Source organism: Aquarana catesbeiana, linkage group LG02, assembly GCF_042186555.1.
Source record: "Aquarana catesbeiana isolate 2022-GZ linkage group LG02, ASM4218655v1, whole genome shotgun sequence".
Classification (NCBI taxonomy): Eukaryota; Metazoa; Chordata; class Amphibia; order Anura; family Ranidae; genus Aquarana; species Aquarana catesbeiana.
In genome coordinates, this window is record NC_133325.1 from 731,211,914 (window position 1) to 731,236,712 (window position 24,799).

Here is a 24,799-nt window from a genome sequence, read left to right on the forward strand (position 1 = left end):
ACACACACACACACACACACACACACACACACACACACACACACACACACACACAGCACAGATGAGCACTGCATTAGATATCTCATTGTAGAAACACATGATTTTAGATATTTGACTTAGAATCCCCAGAGACGCTATATATATGGATTAATGAAAATATGGCATGAAGTAGGTTTTAAATAGGAATATGTGTGGGAGGTGCTCAGTCTACTTCATTTTAATTTTATTTCAATAATGCAATTTCATTTTTCAGGACAGCAATGGAAATCTGGAGTTAGCGGTTGCATTTCTTACAGCAAATAATGCAAAGCTCCCACAGCCAGATGAAGCTACGTACTATCAGACTGCGCTCCCCAATAATGACCGATACATCAGTGTGGGCAGCCAGGCAGACACAAGTAAGTCAATATTAGATTTTATTTCTAAGCCTGCTCATTTGTGATAATTTAAGACTTAAGCCTCGTACACACAATCGGACTGTTGGCCAACAGAGCGTCAGACTTTTGTCCGAAGAGCGTGTGCCAGGAACTTGTCTTGCATACTAATGGCACACAATTGTCGGCCAACAAACACGAACATAGTGATGTACTACGAGGAATTTCAGCTCTTGGGCGCCACCCTTTGGGCACCTTCTGCTACTGTAGTGTTTGGTGATTGATTCCGAGCATGCGTGTTTGTACTTTTGTGTGACGGACTTGTGTCCCCACGATACGAAAATCTGACAACAGACCGCTGTCCGCCGAAATTTTTTTTTATAACAGGTGTTTATTTTTGATTTTATACCATAGAAAAAGCAATACAGAGAAGACAACAAAAGAGTGGCTGTAAGTACAATTGCGAAAGGTGTGTTCAGCGAAGCACCTACATAGTACAGGCATTGTAAGAAGATTACAAGTCCCTAAAACAGAAATACCCCAGTAACACACATTCATACCTACATACATACATACAACCATTCAAACCTGCAACACATGCAACCCCATAAAAACAATATAGGTCAAGAATCCCCCCATGTAGTAGATGCTTCATAAAAGACATCCGTGATTCTCCATTTTGTATCCTGCCAGACAACATTAGAGTACATAAGTAGTAGGTCTACTGGGAAAGCTGTGAAGATAGGACATCCCCCCCAGAAATCCTTTGATACATCAAGCCATGGTTGCCATATTTTAGTGAACTTCTTAAAGCATGCCCTACTCTTGGGAAGGACCCCATGAACAATGTGGAAGAAGGCGTCGGCTGAAAGAGGGCCCACATCCTTCCAGTGCATAAGGATGGGTTTTACGTGCATAAAATAATAATATATGTAGCAATGTCCTGGCGTAAGTGTGGTGAACATGGTCATTGAGTATTCCCAAGAGTCCCACCTCCGGGGTTTGAGGTATCGGCAGATGGAGGTTGTGATCAAAGAAAGCAAACAGTTCCTTCCAGAAGGTTGACAGTTTGGGACAGGTCCAAAACCTATGGAAGATATCGGCAGCAATCATATCACATCTAGCACATACAATATTCTGTCTGAACACCATTCGTACCAGCCTAGCTGAAGTTACAGTGCAATCGCTGTATGAACTTAAATTGGACCAGTATGTCAGCCGTGCTAATGATATCTTGAAAACATATCTCAGTTGCCTCTTCCCAGTCCTCTTCAGAAAGCTCAGGCATAGACAATAGCCATTTGCGGTGAGAATTCTGGAAGCTCCCACCATTTGGAGGCGACCGTAGAAGGTTGTCACCAGTTTGGCAATTTCTGGAAACAGGAGATCTTCAATAGACGATTCCGTGAACTCAGTGGTTCAAGGATCCGAATTGTGCCCGGATGGCGTGTCTGAGTAAGATATTTTGCAGAAAAATGTATTGTTCAGGTCATATTAAGCATGAGTACTTCAAAGGATAGTAATACATTCTCTCCGATTATGTGCGTTAGATGTGTGATCCCATATCAACTCCACCAGGTCGAGTCCGGATGACCGAAGAGCTCAGGGAGGTGTCCGCCGAAAATTTATTAGCCTGCAATCCAACATTTGTTGGCAGAAAGTTGGACAACAATTGTCTGATGGAGCGTACTAACGGTCGGATTTTAGGCCAACAGTCTGTCATCACGAAATTCCCTGTCAAAAATCTGGTCGTGTGTACGAGGCTTTAGACCTCATACACACTATTAGATTTTCTGCAGATTTACCAAAACATGTAGTGCAAGGGCCTGCATGATTGCATACAAATTGAAACTCTTAAGGTTTGACCTTATATGGTTTTGGTAAATCTGATGACAAAAATCTGCAGAAAATCTAATAGTGTGTATGGGGCTTTAATCTTAACCACTTCAGCCCCGGAAGGATTTACCCCCTTAATGACCAGGCCATTTTTTGCAATATGGCACTGCGTTACTTTAACTGAAAATTGTGCAGTCGTGTGACGCTGTACCCAAATAACATTGATGTCCATTTTTCCCACAAATAGAGCTTTCTTTTGGTGGTATTTGATCACCTCTGCGGTTTTTGAATTTTGAAACAAAAACAATATTTTTTACCTTTTGCTATAATATCAAATAAAAAAAAATGTAAAAAACTAATTTATTCATCAGTTTAGGAAAAATATGTATTCTGCTATCTATTTTTCGTAACAAAAATCGCAATAAGCATATATTGATTGGTTTGCACAAAAGTTATAGCGTCTACAAAATAGAGGATAGATTTATGGCATTTTTATTATATTTTATTTTTTCTGTCAGTACATGTGAATATCTTCTAAATGGTGTAAGTTTAGGAGATACTCATGGTACCTACAGGTAAGCCCTATTATAGGCTTACCTGTAGGTAAAAGTGGTGTAACAGGATTTACAACCACTTTAAGCAACTTCACATACTGCAACTCTTCAGTGAAGGTTAAGGTAAACGCTGGGCTAAATAATTGTTTAAATACAAGAGGTAGGAGTATTCTTTCTAGAATGTACTTTGTTATGCAGGGGGAGCCAGTGCGTGGGTCTGGAGGCTGCGATGTCCGCCGGCCACCCAGATCGCTCCTCAGAGGCAGAATGGTTATCGTCCAATGTAAACAAAGAAGATCCCTGTTCTGACAGGGGAGTACAGAGATTGTCTGTTCCTAGTAATCAGGAACAACAATCTCTCTGTACTCCCAGTCAGTCCACTCCCCCCACAGTTAAAATACACCTCCCTAGGATACACTTAACCCCTTGATCGCCCCCTAGTGTTAACCCCTTCCCTGCTAGTTTCATTTATACAGTGGTCAGTGCATCTTTTTTAGCTCTGGTCACTGATCCCAAAAAAAGTGTCCGATCTGTCCGCCGCAGTTTTGCAGTCCTGCTAAAAATCGCTGATTACCGCCATTATTAGTAAAATAAAAATTACAAAACTAAAAATATCCAGTAGGACAAGTCTGATCATTTTATGAGGGGAGGCTGAGTTCCCAGCAAAGGTAAGGAACTGACTACGCTGTGCTCTCCTGTCTTGTGTGGCCAGTTTTTATTAGAAAAGCAGAGGGATTGGCAGGAGCACCAGGGATTTCACACAAAGGAAGCAATACAAAGGGATAATTTTTCATACAAGTACATGGTACAGCAGGCACATATCAGGAATATGAAATGTTCAGTTTACATATTCTTTAAGCTCCGCTCAAATGATGTAAACTTTTTTTTTTTTTTTTTTTTGTGTGCTCCCAGTCCTTACCTTTTTTGATGCCTTTTTACCTCCTCTGGGACATGCCCTGTGCACAGCAGTAGGGCTGCTGGAGCTGTGCCCAGCCAGCACATGCACAGTAAGGAGTCACTGGTATTGTCTGGCCAGAACATTTGCAGTTAGCACTCCCGTCTTTCTGAGATCTGTTGCTGTGCCCTGCCAGTGCATGCACCGTACTGTGCTTAGATTGAAAGGGGGTGGCCACTACAGTGCATGCACTTGCTTGTCATAATGCCCACGGCCCCTACACCAAGCAGCAGGAGCATGCATGTCCAGTTGTCACCAGTGAAACTCTTTACATGAAAACGCAGCATAGGAAACTTTCATATGCTGGTAACTGTAAGAACAGTAGAAAAGTGGGTATAGGAAGCAGTGGTGACATAGGGTATACGGCTACATTTATTTAACTGAATATAAAAGGGCGCTCAGCTTGTGCACCTAAACAAATAAAAATTTCAAATATAAAAAACCACAACCCCACAGATAAGTGTGAGTTGACAATCACTAATATAAAGGCATGATTACATAAAGTTATAAATGTGGTCCTTAAAGTGGAGTTGTTGGGATGCAACTAACGACTATTTTCATAATCGATTAGTTGGCTGATTATTATTAATCTGTTAATAACCTTTCCAAAAAAAGTGTGGTGTATAATTTAGTTAATATGTAAAGTTTAAAAAAAAAAAAGGCAATTTACTCTTAAAGATCTCTATAATCCACTCTGAGAATAACAGACAGAAGAGGGAGATATACTATACTATTAGAGGAGATATACTGTACATACTATTTAGAAGAGATATACTGTATATACTATTAGAAATATACTGTATAAACTATTAGAGGAGAGATATATACTATTAAAGGGTGAATCTGGTAAATATCATCAGACTCAGAGATCAAATGTCTTCCTTCAAAAAAAATGTAATTTTAAGAACGTTCGTTCGATTTTCTAATCGTTAGTGGGGTCAAATCGACGTTCGTTTTCAACCACAGTGATGGGAAAATTTGGAAATAGAAAACTTCTTGGTCAAAGGAATTTTCAGACAGTGTATGTGGTTTTCGTTCAGAAATTGCATTCATTTTAAAAACAGAATGTTAAAAACAAGTGATAGTTTCAAACAACATTCTTTCATTCAGCGAATGTACAAAGATTTTTCGTCTGAATGTTCTCGTCTGAAAATTGATCCGTGTGGCCAGCATATAAGGCTTGGTAAACGCCTATGCAGTTTGCGTTTGATCTGTTTCTGCAGTGCCTTAAAGTGGAGTTCCAGTCTCCTTGTCAATTAAAAAAAAAAAAAAAGCAACCCCATGATTTTCTTTGCTACTACAGTTGGATACTGTTTACAGTATAATCATTGATGTGAATTGTAAATTTTAATATACTCACAGCAGTTCTGGTATACAGACAGTGGCCATTCTTACTGTGGGCATCTGAAGCCCACTTGTACTTGCATCCAGGATTTGGTGCAGCTGGCTACCAAGCATGCACCTCCTGATCTCGTGCCTGTGCAGTCAGTTTTCCGCCACGGTCTTATGGCAACCTGTCAATCAACGCAACCCAGAAGGAAGAGAAGTACCGCTTGGCATTGCGTCATTTCAGGTTTTGAAATAACTCAATGCCATAAGCAGAGGATGTCCTTTGACTCATGGGATTGATGACACTGATGTTCCAGGAGCTAATGGAAGAGCGGAAATGATGTACCCTGCACGGTGAGGTGGGCCGGAAGTGGCAAGATTTTTAAACAAATAACGATATTTAAACAAAACAAACAAAAAAAAAAAATCCTAAGATTAATGGCACAGGGATCAGCTACCAGTGAGGCCGTGGCTAAATAGGGTGGTACTCTGCTTTAGACAAGGTGAATACTCTTCTATGTGCTACAACATGTGTAACGTGTTTAAAATATTTCAACAATAAATTCAATTCTCATGTTCAAATCATCAAGTCCATAGATATGTGTGTTTCCAATCACTGTGTCAATAAAAGTTGAAAGGATAAAGTGGCTATTTCTTCAACACCCCAAAAGTGCTCCACCACGTGCCAACAAACACTGCACTCACCAGATCAATAAGGCCTACTAGCAGCCAACAAGCCCTTTTAACTTAGGTCCAGGATATCGAAGAACCATCATCCAGTCTTCTCCTAATATTCATCAGCCCATCTCATATGATAGATATAAAAAATAAGACGGCCAGAGACTGGAAAGCATATAGTGTAGTATTTTTTATTGAGGGAGAATATTTAAAAACATATGTCTTCATTCACATGAAAAGTGCCTTTGGAGGCAGGACCCAAACAGCTCACTAAGTCTCGGGACGTTGCACTGCCGCCCATATCTACCAGAGCTTGTAGGTTGGTGCTCTTTTTTTTTTTTTTTTCTTTTCTAGAAGGATTTAATATTACTTTATTGAACTTGCTTGTGTCTCTGTGTCACAAGGATCAAACAAGTAGTTTTAGGATAGAGTTGGACAGCTGAATGATCCAGATGCTGTCTATAAATCATAAGGAATCTTAGAAAACACCACCTTTACATTCAATATTTAAATCTCACCGTCCCGCCGGCCCCTCAGTTCAGGTGTTTCCTCCGGTGGGGAGACACTGCTAGGGAGCCGTGGCTGGACAGCCGAGAGGCTGAAGCCAAAATGTTTCATTGGGGGGGGGGGTCATCTCCTGCCTATTCAGGCAGCCAGCGTGTGGAGCTCTATGGCCGGGCTGGATGACGAGTGATATCAGTTCCGGCAGAGGCGGGCCCTTCTGACGATCCCGCGTCTTCCGGTTCCGGATGCGGGACAGAAAACGGACCGAGTGTTCGGCTGGTGCGGCCCTGTCTTCTTGCTGTAGAGTCAGCTGTGGGGGGCATGATCGACCACCATCCTCAGTGGGACATGTGGGAGGCAGAGGTCTCACGAACTGCTCCAGGAGATAATGGCACCAGCCATGCTAAGGTAAGTGGAACCCTGGGGTGGTGTTCCCTTACCTAATTCCGATAGCTCCACGGGTGTTTCCCCTCCCTGGTAGTCGGGGGGGAGGGGAGTGTGTCTGGGACCCTGGTGGTGGTTGGTCCGGGGGGGGGGGGTGGTCCTCTGTAATTGCACTGGTGAAATTGGGCATTTAAGGCTTCTCTCTCTTTTTTCAGAAAACCAAAGAGAAAAACAAGCCGCCTCATGGTTCCAAGAAAAAAATGTCCCTCTTGTAGTCACCATAGGGGAATCCTGGACCAAGGCACTCTGAAAAGAGTGCATTAAGGGGTTAGTTAGGGAGCAGGTGGCAGAACAGGATACGGACCTGGCAGCGTCCGTCAAGGAGCTTTCTAGCACCTTTCGGTCCTTTAAAGCACTTTTTTTATAGCTTCCAGTTGCCGCAAGCCCAGAGTAATACACCAGTGCAGCAGAGTGCTGCACCTAGCCCAGTGGATACTCCCTCTGTTAGTGGAGGGAGACCAGGGGGCTCCAGAGAGGAAATTGAGGAGGCGCCAGACAGTGCCGCTTCAGACTCCCAAGGGGAGTCGGATGCAGAGGAGGTGGATGGGGAATCCATAAGAACCTCTCGCTATAAACTTTCCCTTGATGAAGTGGAGGATCTCTTGGGAGCTAGCCACACCACTTTGGGTATACAAGAGGAAAAGGAGGCATTATCGCTCCGTGACCAGATGTACAAAGATCTAGGGGTCCATGATGTCTTGATCGAAGCCATCAAGAAGGAATGGAAAGATCCTGAAAGGAAACCTTTCTTTTCAAGGGCTTTGAAACGAAGGTTTCCCTTTGCAGAAGAGGAGGCTCTAGTCTGGTATAAATCTCCTAAGACTAGATGCTGCTTTTTCTCAGGTTTCCAGGCATACGGACCTGGCCTTCAAGAAAATGTGGGTTCTTTCAGATCCCATGGACAGAAGGATGGACTCTTTTTTGTTTGAAGAAGTCCTGGGATTCGTCGCAGGGAAACCTTAAGCCTGCCATGGCGCTCACAGTGGTGGCCCGCAACATGGAATATTGGCTTACTCAAATTTAAGGCGCACATTGAAGCAGGGACGCAAAAGAAACAATTTTGTCTTCCTTCCCCATGCTACTTAAGGGGGTAGCATATATTATGGACGCTTCAGCTGAATCTGTGCGCATGTCCGCAAGGTCCTCAGCCCTCACTAATTCAGCTCGTAGGCCCTTATGGCTTAAGACATGGCAAGGGGACAGCGCGTCTAAAGTTAAACTCTGGGATTCCTCTCACAGGGGATCTTTTGTTTAGACCAGGGTTAGAGGCCATTTTGGATCGGACGGCCGATAAGAAAAAGGCCTTTCCCGTTAAAGAAATTTGGTGAGCAGACTAAAAGAAAGTCTCGCCCTCAGAGAAAGTTTGAAGCCCCAAAAGCTGAGCGGCAGAAAAAGGCTTGGGGGCAGAATGGCAAGGGTCGTGGAGGGGCGATTTTTTTTCCCCCTCCTGAACAGCCCAAGAAAACCCAATGACGGGTTAACCATGGTGGGAGGAAGATTGGGGGCTTTCGTTCCACAGTGGGAGATGATCACCTCCAACCAGCTTATGTTAAGGATCATAAGAAGAGGTTACCGGCTGGAGTTCTCAGAACCTCCTCCGCACAGACTCCTTGTCACCGAGCTGCCAAAATGCGCAGAAAAATCATCAGCTCTTCTATCCTCCCTACAGGAGCTGGAGGAGCAAGAGGTGGTGGTACAAGTTCCAGCAGAGGAGACAGGCAGAGGCTTCTATTCCCACATCTTTGTGGTCCGCAAAGCTTTGGGATAGTTCAGGCTTATCATGAAGCTGAAGCCTCTGAATGTCTCAATTACTTACAGGAGATTCTGGATGGACTATCTACTCGGTGAAGGCGCTTCTTCCCCTGAATTGCTTCATGGCGTCGATAGACTTGAAAAAAGCTTATCTGCACATCCCAGTCGCAGAAGGCTATCGGAGGTTTCTCAGACTGGCGGTAAAAACCAGGGAAGGGACGTTTCATTTACAGTTCAAAGCACTCCCCTTTGGACTATCCTTCCCCCCCCCCCCGCATCTTCAACAAAGTTATGGTGGAGATCCTGGCTTTCTTGCGGTTCAGAGGCATCTCGATAGTCGCATACTTTGACGATCTACTTCTGTTTGCCTCTTCCCTGGAGCAGTTGTCCCAGGATCTTCAGGTAGCAAGAGACATCCTAGAAAACTTGGGGTGGCTCTTGAACCTGGAAAAATCCAGTTTGGTTCCGTCCCAAAAGGTCACCTTCCTGGGCTATGTGTTGGATTCAACAAAGCAAAAGGTTTTCCTTCCCGTAGAGAAGATACAGAAGGTGGACAAAGCAATGTTGTTGCTTCAGGGCAGCCGTCAGGTCTCAGTAAGAAAAGCGATGTCAGCTTTGGGCTTACTGACTTCCACGCTCCCGGCAGTTCAGTGGGCAGGGCTGCATTTCGCCCTTTACAACCGTTTATCCTGAGGGTCTGGGACCACAGTCAGGGGTTCCTGGGCTCCCTAATATCTGTGCCGAGTCAGGTCAAGAAGTCCCTCTTGGTGGTGGAGAAGAGGGTTTAATCTTTCACAGGGCCTGGAGTGTGTCCTTCCAGTCTCCAGAACGGTCACGACCGATGCGAGCGGCACAGGTTGGGGAGCACACCTAGATTCCAGGATGTTACAAGGTACTTGGAGGAGAGAGGACGTAAAGAAGTCCTCGAACTGGAGGGAACTGAGAGCAATAGACTTGGCACTCAGAGCTTTTCAGAGAGAACTCCTGGGACAGCACGTGCGGTGGCCTATGTCAACAGGCAAGGGGGTACCAGGAGCAGATCCTTGTGGGTTCTGGCGGAATCCATCCTCAGGTGGGCCGAAGCAAACATTCTCTCCCTTTCGGCAGTACATTTGAAGGGGGAATAAAACCAGTTAGCAGATTTTCTCAGCAGAAAGAGGCTGAGGGAGGGCGACTGGGTTTTGAACCAGGACATCTTCGAGATGGTCACTCGGAAGTGGGGGGTGTCTTGTGTGGACCTCTTCTGCAGGGGTGAACACAAAAGTGCGCCTGTTCTTTTCCCTAAACAGATGTCAGGGAGCAGCCGGAGTGGATGCACTGGCTCAGAGCTGGCATTTCTCAAGGTGTTATGCCCCCCCCCCCCCTGTACTGATTCCAGCAGTTCTGAGAAAGTTTCAGTCGGAAGACTCAACCCTCATTCTGATCGCGCCACACTGGCCCAGGAGGCCTTGGTTCTCCATCTTGATGGGTCTGGCGGTGGAACCTCCCTGGATTCTGCCTATCCAGGAGGATCTTCTTTCTCGGGGTCCCATCTGTTGCCCCCAGGTGGAGTGGTGGAACCTCGCAGCGTGGCTACTGAGGAGGAATTGCTGTAGGGCAAGGGTTTCTCGGATAGTCTAGTGGCGACTCTCCTAAGTTGCAGAAAAAGGGAGACGCAAGCTATCTACCTAAAGGTGTGGAAACGCTTCAATAGTTGGTGCACAGAAAGCTCCTTCGATGTATGCAGTTTTGTAGCAGTGTTAGAATTTCTGCAGTCAGGAGCGAACAAAGGATTAGCCCTTAGCACCTTGAAAGGACAGGTGTCCGCCCTGAGCGTTTTCTTGGAAAAGCCGCTAGCAATACATCCTTGAATAGCTAGGTTTTTCAGAGCATTAGGCAGACAGAGGCCAGTCAGAATTTCCCCCTTCCCAGTGTGGGATCTTTCTTTAGTTTTACAGTCTCTTACAGGGGATCCTTTTGAGCTGTTTGAGTCCTGTACGTTGAAGTTGATCACCCTCAAAGCTGTGTTTTTGGTGGCGATCACCACGGCAAGGAGCCCTTTTTCTATTGGGGCACCTTTTATTCAGGTTTTCCCGGACCGTTTAATTTTAAAAACGGATCCAGCCTTTTTGCCAAAGGTGGCCTCTCGTTTTTATTAGGGTCAAGAAGGTGCGTCCTTCAGTACATAGTATAAAACAGTTTAGGAAATCCGATTCCTTTTTTGTGTTATTTTCAGGGGCTAGGAAAGGGTCCAGAGCCTCTAACCGTACGATAGCCAGATGGTTACGTTTGGCCATTAGTCAGGCTTATGTAATCGGGGGGTTGGAGCCCCTGGAGGGTGTTAAGGCACATTCCACCAGGGCAGTGGCGACTTCTCAAGCAGAGTGGGCTGGTGCTTTTCTGGAGCAGATCTGTAGGGCTGCAACATGGTGCAGTTTTGCCACATTTGTGAAGCACTATAGATTGGACCTGCTGTCAGCCAAAGACCAGGCCTTTGTGCGTAAAGTGCTGCAGGCAGTAGTCCCTCCCTAATGTAAGGTGCTCGCTTATCCTCTCTATGGTGCTGTCCTGAAAGATGAATGGGGAAAAACTGAGTTTCTTACCGGTAACATCCTTTTCCATCGGTACCCACCCAAATTGTTGGCTATTTATGAGAACTGATCGTATGAGATAGATTTGTATGACATATTCTTGTGTCTCCCCAGCTGGCTGGAGGTACTCTTGAAGAACTGAGGGGTTTCCTAAGAGGGGAGGAGCCAGTGTCTCTCTATGGTTCTGTCCTGAAAGACTCCTGGAAAAGGTTGTTACCGGTAAGACCCCTTTCACACTGGAGCGTTTTGCAGGCGCTATAGCGTTAAAAATAGCGCCTGCAAACCGCCCTAAAACAGCTGCTCCATTCACTCCAGTGTGAACAGGAACGGTGCGCTGGCAGGGCGTCAGAAAAAGTCCTGCCAGCAGCTTCTTTGGAGTGGTGAACTCACCGCTCATCCACCGCTGCTCCCCATTGAAATCCCCAGCAAAATGCCGCGGGCGAATTTAACCCCTTTTCGGCTGTTAGCGGGGGGTTAAAACCGCCCCGCTAGCGGCCGAATAGCGCCGCTTTACCGCCGATGGCACAGTGTGAAAGGGGTCTATGTAACTCCGTTTTTTTTAAGCTTGAGCTCTCAGGTCCAGTCATCTAATACAGAAATTATGAGGGATATTTAAAACGGCACTTTTATTTTTAAATCACAAAAAAAAAAAAGTAATTGTTTACCAAAATTTTACGTTGGGTTCAGGAAAGGCAAGGGGAGGTTGGCCACAAAAATTGGGTAAAATATGCATTTATCTTTTAAATTTGCTTAATGACTTCTAGTTTGGACTGCCTGGCTTGCAGTCCATTGTGCATATGTGTGTGTGTGTGTGTATATATATATATATATATATATATATATATATATATATATATATATATATATATATATATATATATATATATATATATGTGTTTGTTATATTGCAGCCATTTGCTAAAATCATTTAAGTTCATTTTTTTTCCTCATTAATGTACACACAGCACCCCATATCGACAGAAAAACACAGAATTGTTGACATTTTTCCAGATTTATTAAAAAAAGAAAAACTGAAATATCACATGGTCCTAAGTATTCAGACCCTTTGCTGTGACACTCATATATTTAACTCAGGTGCTGTCCATTTCTTCTGATCATCCTTGAGATGGTTCTACACCTTCATTTGAGTCCAGCTGTGTTTGATTATACTGATTGGACTTGATTAGGAAAGCCACACACCTGTCCATATAAGACCTTACAGCTCACAGTGCATGTCAGAGCAAATGAGAATCATGAGGCGAAAGGAACTGCCTGAAGAGCTCAGAGACAGAATTGGGGCAAGGCACAGATCTGGCCAAGGTTACAAATAAATTTCTGCTGCACTTAAGGTTCCTAAGAGCACAGTGGCCTCCATAATCCTTAAATGGAAGACGTTTGGGATGACCAGAACCCTTCCTAGAGCTGACTGTCTGGCCAAACTGAGCTATCGGGGGAAAAGAGCCTTGGTGAGAGAGGTAAAGAAGAACCCAAAGATCACTGTGGCTGAGCTCCAGAGATGCAGTCGGGAGATGGGAGAAAGTTGTAGAAGGTCAACCATCACTGCAGCCCTCCACCAGTCGGGGCTTTGTCAGAGCGGCCCGATGGAAGCCTCTCCTCAGTGCAAGACACATGAAAGCCTGCATGGAGTTTGCTAAAAAAACACCTGAAGGACTCCAAGATGGTGAGAAATAAGATTCTCTGGTCAGATGAGACCAAGATAGAACTTTGGCCTTAATTCTAAGCGGTATGTGTGGAGAAAACCAGCCACTGCTCATTACCTGTCCAATACAGTCCCAACAGTGAAGCATGGTGGTGGCAGCATCATGCTGTGGGGGTGTTTTTTTTAGCTGCAGGGACAGGACAACTAGTTGCAATCGAGGGAAAGATGAATGCAGCCAAGTACATGGATATCCTGGACGAAAACCTTCTCCAGAGTGCTAAGGACCTCAGACTGGGCCGAAGGTTTACCTTCCAACAAGACATTGACCCTAAGCACACAGCTAAAATAACGAAGGAGTGGCTTCCCAACAACTCCGTGACTGTTCTTCAATGGCCCAGCCAGAGCCCTGACTTAAACCCAATTGAGCATCCCTGGAGAGACCTAAAAATGGCTGTCCACCAACGTTTACCATCCAACCTGACAGAACTGGAGAGGATCTGCAAGGAGGAATGGCAGAGGATCCCCAAATCCAGGTGTGAAAAACTTGTTGCATCTTTCCCAAAAAGACTCATGGCTGTATTAGATCAAAAGGGTGCTTCTACTAAATACTGAGCAAAGGGTCTGAATACTTAGGACCATGTGATATTTCAGTTTTTCTTTTTTAATAAATCTGCAAAAATGTCAACAATTCTGTGTTTTTCTGTCAATATGGGGTGCTGTGTGTACATTAATGAGGAAAAAAATGAACTTAAATGATTTTAGCAAATGGCTGCAATATAACAAAGAGTGAAAAATTTTAAGGGGGTCTGAATACTTTCCGTCCCCACTGTGTGTGTGTGTGTGTGTGTGTGTGTGTGTGTATATATAGTTTTTAATTTTTGCAGCTGATGTGACTGATACGGTTAAATATTGTTTATCTGGGTTTATCCAGGATGCTTACAGCTAAAAGGCTTGTGAGCCAATTCCGACCCAGATACCAATCCAGCTTGACAGAAGATCTTTCTTGTTTGCAGGCCAACACCAATTCATTGACAGCCGCGTTAAACACAGATATTTAACAGGCTGCAATGTGGAATCAGATGTTTTTTTTGTTGCTTATAAAGTATGCAAATGAAACCATGGAACTGCGTAATTAAAAACCTGTTCGGATTTGTGCTGCTTGCTAACAGCTTGTTTTTGTAATTATAAATTCATAACACATGCAGACTTGGCTATTAATTAAGATAGATGTAGTGGTGAGGACAGCAATAAAGAAGAACTTGCACAATTGTGTACAGGTGAATGTAGACTTCAGGAGCAAGTCAGACTGGTCTGGCATCTAACCGTTTTTAAAGGGTTACTAAACCCACAAGTTTTAAAATCAGTCTATATGCAGCAAAGCATACTTGTTATGCTCACAGTGGAACCTAAGGGATTAATCCTCCGCATTGTGTAAAAAGGCTGTTTGATCCTGTCTTTTCTTATCCCCTTGTTTTTCCACTGTCCCCAATCCATCCCCTGATAAGACAGAGCCTGTGGAGACACTCTACACATGCTCAGTTTGGGGGGGGTATTGCTATAGCGTTTTCTTTTTTCTTTTTTTTTTTTTCTTTTTTTTTGCTTGGGATGGTGCATGTGATCAGCACTGGGCCAATCGGCACTGTCCAGACAGAGGGTCAGGGGTCCTGCAGCCTCATAGGACAGTCAGAGTAGAATGAAAACCCCTAGAAGCTTTAACCAGACATTGGTAGAAGTCATAAGACTGCTATATACTGCTGATGAGAAAAGGTATTTAGCAGTTTGTTTAATTGCATTTCCATGTTTTGTGTACTGTGGGAGACCAGATGTGAATGCAGGGCCCTGGGTTTAGTAACACTTTAAAGTGGAGTGCCACCCAAACGTGGAACTTCCTATTTAAGGAATCCTAACCCCCTGCCACATCATTTGACATGTCATTTTTTTTTTTGGGGGGGGGGGGAGTGGGGACCTTGTTTTAATAGGTACCCAGCTCCCACTTCCGCCCGCGCCACCTAGGCGACTCCTCCTCTTCCCCTCCCTCCCTGCAATCTTCTGGGACACATCACAGGTGGACACATTTCTTTAGGGTGTTGGGATGTGTATGAATTAAAATAAAAATACCATCATCTCCCTTCCACTATGCTTTAGTCTGTTGGATAACACAAAGTATTTCCTTTTAATACGCTAGAACAGGGGTGTCCAAACTTTTTTCAAAGAGGGCCAGATTTGATGAAGTGAACATGTGTGAGGACCGACAATTTTGCCTGACATTCTTTGAACTATTCAAATTCGGTCTAAGTGTGTTCGTCCGAGCACTAATACACTGCCCAACAAGAATTTTCTTGCCTTTGTCGCTGTGTGTGGTGAAGAGATGAGCTTGGCGTGTTATTTAGATAGATATCTTTTGTGGCCCCAACGAATCCCAGAGCGCCGCTCAGGACTAGGGATGAGCTCAGGCGTATTATTTGTATATACCGTATTTATTGGCGTATAACATGCACCTTCACTTTAAGAGGGAAATTTCAGGAAAAAACTTAAATTTTATATAAAGAACTATGAAGAAAAATAAGGGCCGGTGCCCATCAATGCAGCCTTACCATTGCCATGAGTGCAGCCTGATCAATGCCCATCTGTAGCCTCAGAGGTGATAGAGAGGGGGGCAGGACGAGCGCCGACAGATTACATATAGGAGAATCTCCTGTTTACACAGTGGCCTCTTTAATACAAAGTCCTGCCTTCTATGATCGACAGAATGGCAGCCCAGGAGAAGGGACTTCCTATTACAGAGGCCTCCGAGTAAACAGGAGATTGTCTCCTCTGTAATCTGACGGCGCTCGTCCTGCCCCCTCCTTGTCCCCACAGAGGCAGCGCTGGTAAATATAGTATATATGGGATAGATATATCCAAATTACCAGGGGGGCCACAATAAACCTGAATGCGGGCCACACTTTGGACATGCCTGCTTTAGAATGTATTACAGTACGCACGGCTGTCAACATTATAATAAAAAATATTTACATATATCTTTATAAGAAGATCTGCAGATTATAACCAAAATTGTGTAGCAAAAAGATTACCCTACTATTAATGCAGGTAAACATACACTTTATTGCCAAAAGTATTGGGACGCCTGCCTTTACACGCATATGAAATTTAATGGCATCCCAGTCTTAGTCCATAGGGCTCAATATTGAGTTGGTCCACCCTTTGCAGCTATAACAGCTTCAACTCTTCTGGGAAGGCTGTCCACAAGGTTTAGGAGTGTGTCTATGGGAATGTTTGACCATTCTTCCAGAAGCACATTTGTGAGGTCAGGCACTGATGTTGGACTAGAAGGCCTGGCTCGCAGTCATCACCAACTCAATATTGAACCCTACGGACTAAGACTGGGATGCCGTTAAAGTTCATGTGCGTGTAATGGCAGGCGTCCAAATACTTTTGGTAATCTAGTGCATTTCTATCCTGAAAACAATGTTTTTTGTGTTTAGGAACATTTTCATTACCATTTTTCCCTTCCAGGTTGTTCTCTTGCTTCCCGAACATGCACGGTCTTGGTCAATCAACTTTTCATGGACGAATACTATTCTGAGTGAATATCATTCGTTCTGTTATCTTACGAGATACATTTTCGTGCTTGTCCTTTTTGGATATTTTCGCATGCACTGTCATGATCGGCTCTCAAAAACTTTATACTTGCAAATAGGTTATTGAAAGATCACTCCAAATGCGTTTATTTTTGTTCATTTTACTCATCGCATGTACCAGGTGATAGTGAAAACGTACAAATGAATGACTGAAATAGGTAGATGATGGTATAAGCAGCCCATACACCTTGCTGCAGGATCAGTTCAGTCCTGCACTATCTTGGATCCAAACCAGCTGTTCAAATAGCAACATGCTAGTGACTCATGTAGACTGACATTCTTGTCAAATATCCATGCGAACATGGTCAAATGCAAGCGTTGGAATGAAAAAAGATTTTTGCGTTTTGTTTGAAAAAAGGCTTTGTTTGTCCTGTGTTGCCTGAATTTAAAATGAACCTCAAGATGTATCTGAAGAGGTTGCAAGGGGTTGTAAAGGCAGTAGGTTTTTTATCTTAATGCAGTCTATGCATTAAGACAAAAAGCTGCCTTTGTGCAGCAGCCCCCCTAATACTTACCTGAGGTCCCTCTCTGTCCAGCAATGATCATGAGTGTCTCAGCCGTCCGAGATTCTCCCTCCTGATTAGCGGAGACAAAGCAGCAGCACCATTGGCTGCCGCTGCTGTCAGTCAAATTCAGCTAGCCAATCAGGGGAGAGGGGCTGGGGCGGACTCAGCTCGGGTGCCCCCATAGCAAGCTGCTTGCTGTGGGGGCTCTAAACAAGAGGGAGGGGCCATGATCACTGAAGAGGGACCTGAGAAGAGGAGGATCCAGGCTGCTCTCTGCAAAACCACTGCACAGAGCAGGTAAGTATAATATGTTCTTTTTACGGGGGGAAAAAAAACAAGACTTTACAATCCCCTTTTTTACATTTTTACCTACAGGTAAGCCTATAACAAACCTTACCTGTAGGTAAAACGAATATCTCCTAAACATACGTGGTTTAGGAGATATTCACCTTCCATGCAACCGCTGACATCAGCGGCACATGTGCAGTGAAGGTCCGGCGTATCGTGCTGGAACAGAGGAATCCCGCACGCATGAGCGGAAGTGACATCATTGCGGCTCTGGCCACTCAGCGCCGGAGTTGCGAACCAGGAAGAAATGCCAAAGGGAAAATGTTAGCTCCCTTGGTGGTGACCGGGATGTGATGCCGACGCTTCATTCTAAGGTAAGTATTTAATAATGAGCTAGTATGTGGTACTAGCTCATTATGCCTTTTGCCTTACAGGTTTTTTTTTGTTTTTTTCATTTGCAGGTATACAACCGCTTCAATACAAAACCGTCAAATGCAGCCTCTGAACTGCCATCTACACTAATCCATAGAAGTCAGTGGGAAGTCTGTGTATGCCATGGTTTCAGTTTGTGGGAACTAAACAAATGAATTTTATTTGTGATCGTTAAGGCACCCAAAATCAGAAAATGATGAAAACATGGGCCATAGACGGACGAGGCGCGTTTTGATACATGCAAATGTTATTTCATTTGGAAGCTGCTGAAGAGCTTTTAGATTGCCACATGTGTGGCCAGCTTAACGTTTCAGTTACTGATGCAGTGCAGGTTATCAGCAGTTTATTTCACTACTCTCTACTCTGCAGGCACAGATCTGCATTTCTAGTAACTGTAATTGTCTGCATAGAAAATGTTTGAATTTTCCTTTTAAGCTCAGTTTTGATCATTGAAAACACATTCCCATGTAAAGAAGCTCATGAACAGCTGATTTCCTGTTCTTGTAAAACAAAAAAAGATGTTGCCTGAGGTATGGTTCCTCGCTGGATTGTTTTATTGTCAGAGCAAGCAAACTGAAACACAAAAAAAAGTGGACCTGTGTTCGCAATCTCTCCATCTTATTAATGCATGAAAGATCATGGCTGAGATAAATGCAGTGTAAAGTAGAAGTTTTGTTCATTCGGAAAATTTTGAAACCATTAAGTGCATTTACTGTCACCTTGAAAGGTGTCTGGAACTAAGTGGGCCTTTTTTTTTTTTCTTGCTAGATGTGATCGATCTCACTGGTGATGATAAAGATGACCTTCAGAGGGCAATAGCATTAAGCCTGGAGGAGTCAAATAGAACGTTCAGAGAAACGGGCATTACTGATGAAGAACAAGCCATCAGCAGGTATGGTAATGGCGGTTTGTTATGTTATCTGTTTTCTCCAGTCCCTTCTGATAAAATTACCAGTGCCTGCAGGATTCTGTCCTTGTTCATCCCAACCAATCCCTGATCCCCAGCTCTAATAATGTCTGCTACTAGTGGTCTAGTAGCTTGTGCCTGGATTATCATGAATCCGGAGCTTTTCAGAAACTGGCAACCTGCATTTTCCACTGGCATTGCTGCCATTAGAAAATACAGCAACCCCTACAGCCAACCCGACAGGGCCCCCACCCAGATAAACAGTTTTCTATGCTTCAGTTATGAATGAACACAGCGAGGGATTGGTATCGATTAGTCCTATTTATTCAGGATAGGAAGTATTTACCAGACCCTTCCCCCACTATTCATCCTCAAGGGTCCTACTGTGTGCTTGCAGCTGCCGGTCGTTAAGAGAGGGGGCAGCTGGCAGCACTGCAGAGGTGGGGGGGGACATAGGGGGGCACCTATAGTGCGCGAGGAAGGTGATGAGTGTGGCGGGGGTGAGGAGAATTACTGAAACCAATCCTCTGTATGGCTTTCTGCAGCAGCTGAAAGCCGTGGTAGGGAGAGGTGAAGAAGACCCCGCTGCACCAATTACCCTCCCTGCCCACATCCAATTCTCCTTGCTTGCACGGGCCCCATACTGGAGGGCCAGTGGTACCCCCCCCATCCATGGCCTTGCCCACTGGTATGCTTAAATTCCTGACCCTTCTGATATACAGATTCTGAGATACCTTCTGATTATGTCAAAGCTTGCCACTATATCATGCACATTCCTATACTATAGAGGTAGCTCATCATATCAGTGGGCCAGTAGAAGTGAGTAGAAGGTGGGAGCTTTGCTAATCAAATTGAGCCAGCATTCATACATAGCAGGCAGGGCCTGGTAATGAGATATCCAATTACAATTTATAGCAATTAATTAACTGGTGGGTTTAGTAAACTTGTGTTGCTTTAACAAAAAAAAAAAAAACTGAGTCAACTCTTCCACTCTACCTGCCATATAGTGGCCATAGACATGGCTGAAATGCATCTACAAATATATCTAAGTTGGAGAGCAATGCAATTCTGTGGTCTAAATAACATTTCATAGTTTTCAGAGAGTCTGTATTTGCATTGCCTGTGGGCAGGCCCATATTGGGACATAAAATTGCCCAGGCATTTTAGACTGAGCAGCCCCAAGCCCTGTCCTTGGAGACCGGTGACGAAACACTGTGGCACGGTTGCAAGTGCGACTTTTGTGACCCTGGTAGTTCTGCCACTGGTGTCCGTATTATTATTATTATTATTATTATTATTATTATATAAATATTAATTTTTTACCATCTTATTTTTTAACATTTTTTTTTTACAATTTTTTTTTTTTTTCTTTTTTCATTCATAAACTGAAGTATAGTAAACAGAGTCCGTGATCGGTACCAATCACAGACTGTCCATTCAAAGAAAGGAAGGGGCTGGTAAATGATATATTTAAAGGCCCCTTCCCTACTCTCCATCTTGACAGATCCCCCACAGCAGCCGGCAGGAGAGGAGGAAACACGGCAGCGCTGCGGGGAGAGCGCACACGGGGGCCTTGAGACAGCACAGGGGGACCAGGAGAGAGGACAGGAGCCTAGGAGCAGCAGTAAGAAGATGGTTAGGAACAGAGGTGTAAATAGAACCTTCAGAGCCCTGGTGCAAGAAACCATGAAGGTCTCCCTTGACCTCTGGTTCCGTGGCCCTTCCAGCTAATCCCATGACCTTTTAATCCCATTGTGGGGTCCTTCATTAGGGTCCTGATGTGGAGCCCTTTTACATGTTCTGTAACGGGGCCCCCCATGGTGGTAGAAAGCAGGGGTCGTAAGTGTGACCTTTGCGACCCTGGTAGCTAGCAGCAATAGGTGAAGCTCTAGCAGTGATTAATTATACAGGGGGGGCTGAGCAATGAGCAGTATACAGTGTGTGTGGGGGGGGGGGGCGCAGTGGGCAGTATACAGTGGGTGTGGGAGCAATATACAGGGGGGGAGCAGTAAGCAGCATGAAGTGTACCAACCACAGTAGGGAGCTGAAGCATTGCAGATGGAGGGAATTGCTGCAAGAGTCCTTCACCATATAGCTAAAGGTGAAGACTCCCGGGGTCGCCATCTATGATCCTCCTCCCAGTCCTCTACCATTTTCCGCAAGAGCAGCCACCTGTGCATGTAAGTGAAGATGGCCACACCCGGCCCCACCCACCAGCTTGGTCAGTCTGTGGAGAAGCTGGCAACTGGGAGAGAGACCATCAAATCTGGCAGCCACAGGAGACCACGACGACGGACACAAAAGCTGCACTGCACCTGGGGGAGCAACCAAAGGCAGCCTTGTAGCTCCCTATGGGCAGCCCTTTTTGCATAGATGGAGGTGCCTGCATGGTCCCCCTGCAGCATGGGCCCTGAAGAAAGTGTCAATGGGTAGGCGGGCCGGCATTAAGCGAAACCGAGAGAAAAACAGATGTAGGTGTGGCGCTGTTCTGGTAGAGTGGATAATTGATAATAAAACCACTTTAATAAAAACTAATTGACAGTGAATGGTGAATATGTCTGTAGTGTGTTACAACCTCTGGTGGCTATTTAGCCATGTGGTTTCAGTAAACAAAAGGAACTAATTCATTGTGTTTATAGTATTCCATATGTAAATTATCCCTGTGTATATCTACCGAACATTTAATTTATGCTAATATTCAATTTTGTAATGGGGTTATATATAAAAATATGACCAATATAACCTACAATACATAAGTGAATCTGTTAAAAGTGGATATGCAAGAAAGTGCTTAGTGGAAGAAAAAGTGTGCTAATTAGCAAATTGACAAAGTGACTTGTGCTCAAAAACAAAAAACCAGTGCATGTTGAAAAAAACAATATTGCTTTTAAAGGTCTTCTTATATGCCAAAATAATTTTGTGCTCAGAAAGGATTAGTCCTTCTAGAAAGACAATATTGTTAAAAACGGATCTTCTTGTTCAAGTGCTTGCTCAGTGATGGTGCTTCTTAATCGTGCTCCTAATGTGCATACACTCACCGAATAGCCTCACCCCTACAGGGGTATTGCGCGGTCACAGTATTTGCCACTGTGTAGCAACTCTTGGCAGCTCTGGTTCGTGCTTTTAATGTTGTTTATCGATTTTTAATGGGTTCAGAAGATACATAAGGAGGACCAGAAGGAAAATTGGAAACTGCAGCTTGGTGTCATCAGAGATCCCTTTTAATGATGAAATATTTGACAGTGTTCTGATTTTCAAGCATTTTTAAAGCTGTGTTCTAAATTTCGGCAAGACAAAAAATAATCCATAACTCTGGTTCAATGGCACAAAACAAGTTGAAGACGCACTGCCACCATACCAGGGGTCCCAAGGAGGAAGTTTTACCAGCTCAGCAACTGTAGGCTCGACCTTGAGCTCAGTTCAGACTGCTCACACAGGTGTCCAACTCATGCTTTCACTCAATATAGCGGAACCAATACAACCCATTTTTTTTTTCCTGCCGCTGCTGAATGCCTGCAGGAGGATGAGGAGGAGAAGTGAGCATTCAGCGGCGGCAGGAAAGAAATGGACAGGTTGGTTCCTCTATATGCTGCTCCTCCTACCCAGAAAGAAAACCAGAGAAGATAGTGACCAGCAGTAAAAAAACAAATGTAGAAATTTGGACAGCAGCTCTATTTTTTCATTTATTTATTTAGTGGCTGCATTGTTTTAGAAATTAATCATCCCTGGGCAATATAACACGGGTGGATGATGTATTAAAAATGTTCAGTATTTTTGTATAGTTAAGCTGTTAAGTGTATCTTTTTTAGTGTTAAGGAATACAAATTTTAGGGCTCATTATGATGCTATCCAGGATCTGCGTTGGACAGACTGTTTCTTGTTAAAACCTATCTTAGAAGTGTGATGACCTGTATTTTCCATCTTGCTTTAGAGTGTTGGAAGCCAGTATAGCTGAGAATAAGGCCAGTCTAAAACGCACCCACACCGAGGTTTGGAGTGACTCGCCCAATCCTTATGACCGGAAACGACAAGACAACTGCCCGGTGGGATTAAAAAATGTGGGAAATACTTGTTGGTTCAGTGCTGTCATCCAGGTGAGAGAAATAATCATATTATAAAATGTGGCTTTAAAGAGGACCTGTCACTTCTGTTTCTTATTTGGGAATTGGTGTGAAGCAGTTATAAGATGTTCTAGTATACATAGCTAAAAATGGTTGTTTTCAAAGCTCCTTCTTTCCATAGATTTAGTTGACAGCCAATATAGTCTCTCTGCCCTATGATATGCACAAGCCTTCCACTTACTTTGGTTTAACATTAGCCTTCCTGTTCTCTCTCATCTCTCCTGGAAAAGTTATTTCCATCTTCACCTCCCTTCTATGGGCCACCCCTTTCAAATTGCATGAGATAGCAGGAGAGGGGAGGCGGTAGCTCTGATTGGTACGATGGAGAGATGTTTAGCTCTGAGGTTAGACTGACCTAAAATGGAGGAATATAGAACAAATGTCTTCACACTGGTCCGTCACACTTCTGTTGTGGTGTTAGCAATCCTACTTGCTGCATTTTTGGTCAGTTAAAAAGAAAATGCACCAAAAACACACCTCTGTTGAAATGCATTGAAAATGCAGCAACAACGCATCAATAATGTACCCATGTTACGATTTTGATGTGGTTTTTGAATCACATGACCTATGAAAAACGCACCATAAACACAGTAAAATGGTGGTAAAATCGCATGCCTTTTTGGTGCCATTATCTGCACCTTTTTCTCTTATCAGCAAAATGCCGATAACACCATTTTCAGCTGATATGTTTTGGTAACTGAAATTTCGGTGCATCTCTACATGGGAGCAGCTTCTAACTTCAGCTTGTTCAATTAAGCTTTGACAAAAAAAAAAACTGGAAGCTAATTGGTTTTTGTGCAGATCTACAGCAGATTTTGCACTTTTCAGTTTTAGCAAATCAGCCCCAATGGATGAGCCTGAAGGTAAGCAATATATAGGTCGGTGAGGGGCGTTTTGCACTACATGAAAAGATGCTTTAATAAATGGATCCAGAGAAATAATTTTTATTTTTTTTAAACTAAACTGAAATTTTGAATGTTATAAAAATCCTTATTTAATACAAGGTGTTTCACTGTGTGCAGTACATGCTAGGCTGCCTAAAAAGAAAGCCTATCACTAGCTTTTCACTTAAAGTGTTACTAAACCCACAACAGTAAAATCAGTCTGTATTTGCAGTAAAGCCTGCTTGTTATACTCCCTGTGGAACCTAATGGGTTAATCCTCTGCATTGTATAAAAAAAAGCTGTCCGATCTGGGCTCCTCTGATCATCCCCTTCTTCCACTGACTCCAATATATTTTGTGATATTTACAGACCTAAGGGACAGGCTGCACATGCTCAGTTTGGTGTGTATTGCTAGAGAGTTTTTTTTTTTCTTGGGAGAGTGCATGTGATCAGCTCAGGGCCAATCCGCACTGTCCAGACAGAGAGGGTCAGGGGTCCTGCATTGTCAAAGGATAATCGTGGGAGAATGAAAACTCCTCCTACAAGCTTTAACCAGACACTAATAGAAATCACAAGACTGCTATATACTGAGAAAAGGAATTTAGCAGTTTTTATTTACTAAAATAATTGCATTTCCATGTTCTGTGTACTGTGGGAGACCAGATATAGTGAATGCAGGCTCCTGGGTTTAGTAACACTTTAATGACCACTCTTGCAGGCCGAACATCTATAACCAATAAACTCAAAGCCTGGAGCAACAATCTCATGATATGATTAATTAGAAAACAAAAGGGTGAGCATGAATTTTTTCCTTTGTTTAGATGCTTTTATAAATGAAGCTCAGTGTGCTCATAGTAATTCAGTAAGAGTGATCTCATAGCATTCAGCAATGCTTGTAACCGAATGCTCTCAAAGGCTGAAAGTATCTGAGCCAGCTCATTTCATGTTTACTAAACTGTATTGTGTATGCATATCTAGCGTGGTCACAAGCTACATGCTTGAGTCTCGTGCACTTTAAAACTGCAGTGCCGGGCACTTATTTACTTGTTGAAATCTGTTTTTTCTTTCTAAATAAAGCAGTAATTGATTATGTTCAGGTAGCAGCTGCTTTTGAAGACGTCAACCAACAAAGAGTAGAAGTGTTACGGTTCCATTTCAGTGCCCTTGTTCTATAGCCATCTTTTTCAACCAGGGTGCCTTAGCAAAATGCCTAGAAATTACCCAAAAATTGTATACAAGCCACCAGGTGGATCAATTCTACCTATCAGTTATATAAAGCCACAGGTTTTCATTGTGAACCATTTGAACTTTTCTAGCCACCAGTGTCCTAACAACCGATGACATCATTGGTTGATAAGGAGGAC

At 43.7% G+C, this 24,799-nt stretch overlaps 1 protein-coding gene across 3 annotated transcripts in view; it reads left to right on the forward strand.

Moving 5' to 3' along the window:
• USP25 (ubiquitin specific peptidase 25) overlaps positions 1-24,799 on the forward strand; it is a 165,141-nt gene that overhangs the window by 46,692 nt on the left and 93,650 nt on the right. For all 3 annotated transcript variants that reach the window (XM_073617060.1, XM_073617061.1, XM_073617062.1), the window contains exons 3-5: positions 254-398; positions 18,292-18,415; positions 22,362-22,524. In XM_073617060.1, the coding sequence (XP_073473161.1) occupies positions 254-398; positions 18,292-18,415; positions 22,362-22,524 (432 nt within the window). The remainder of the gene's footprint in view (positions 1-253; positions 399-18,291; positions 18,416-22,361; positions 22,525-24,799) is intronic.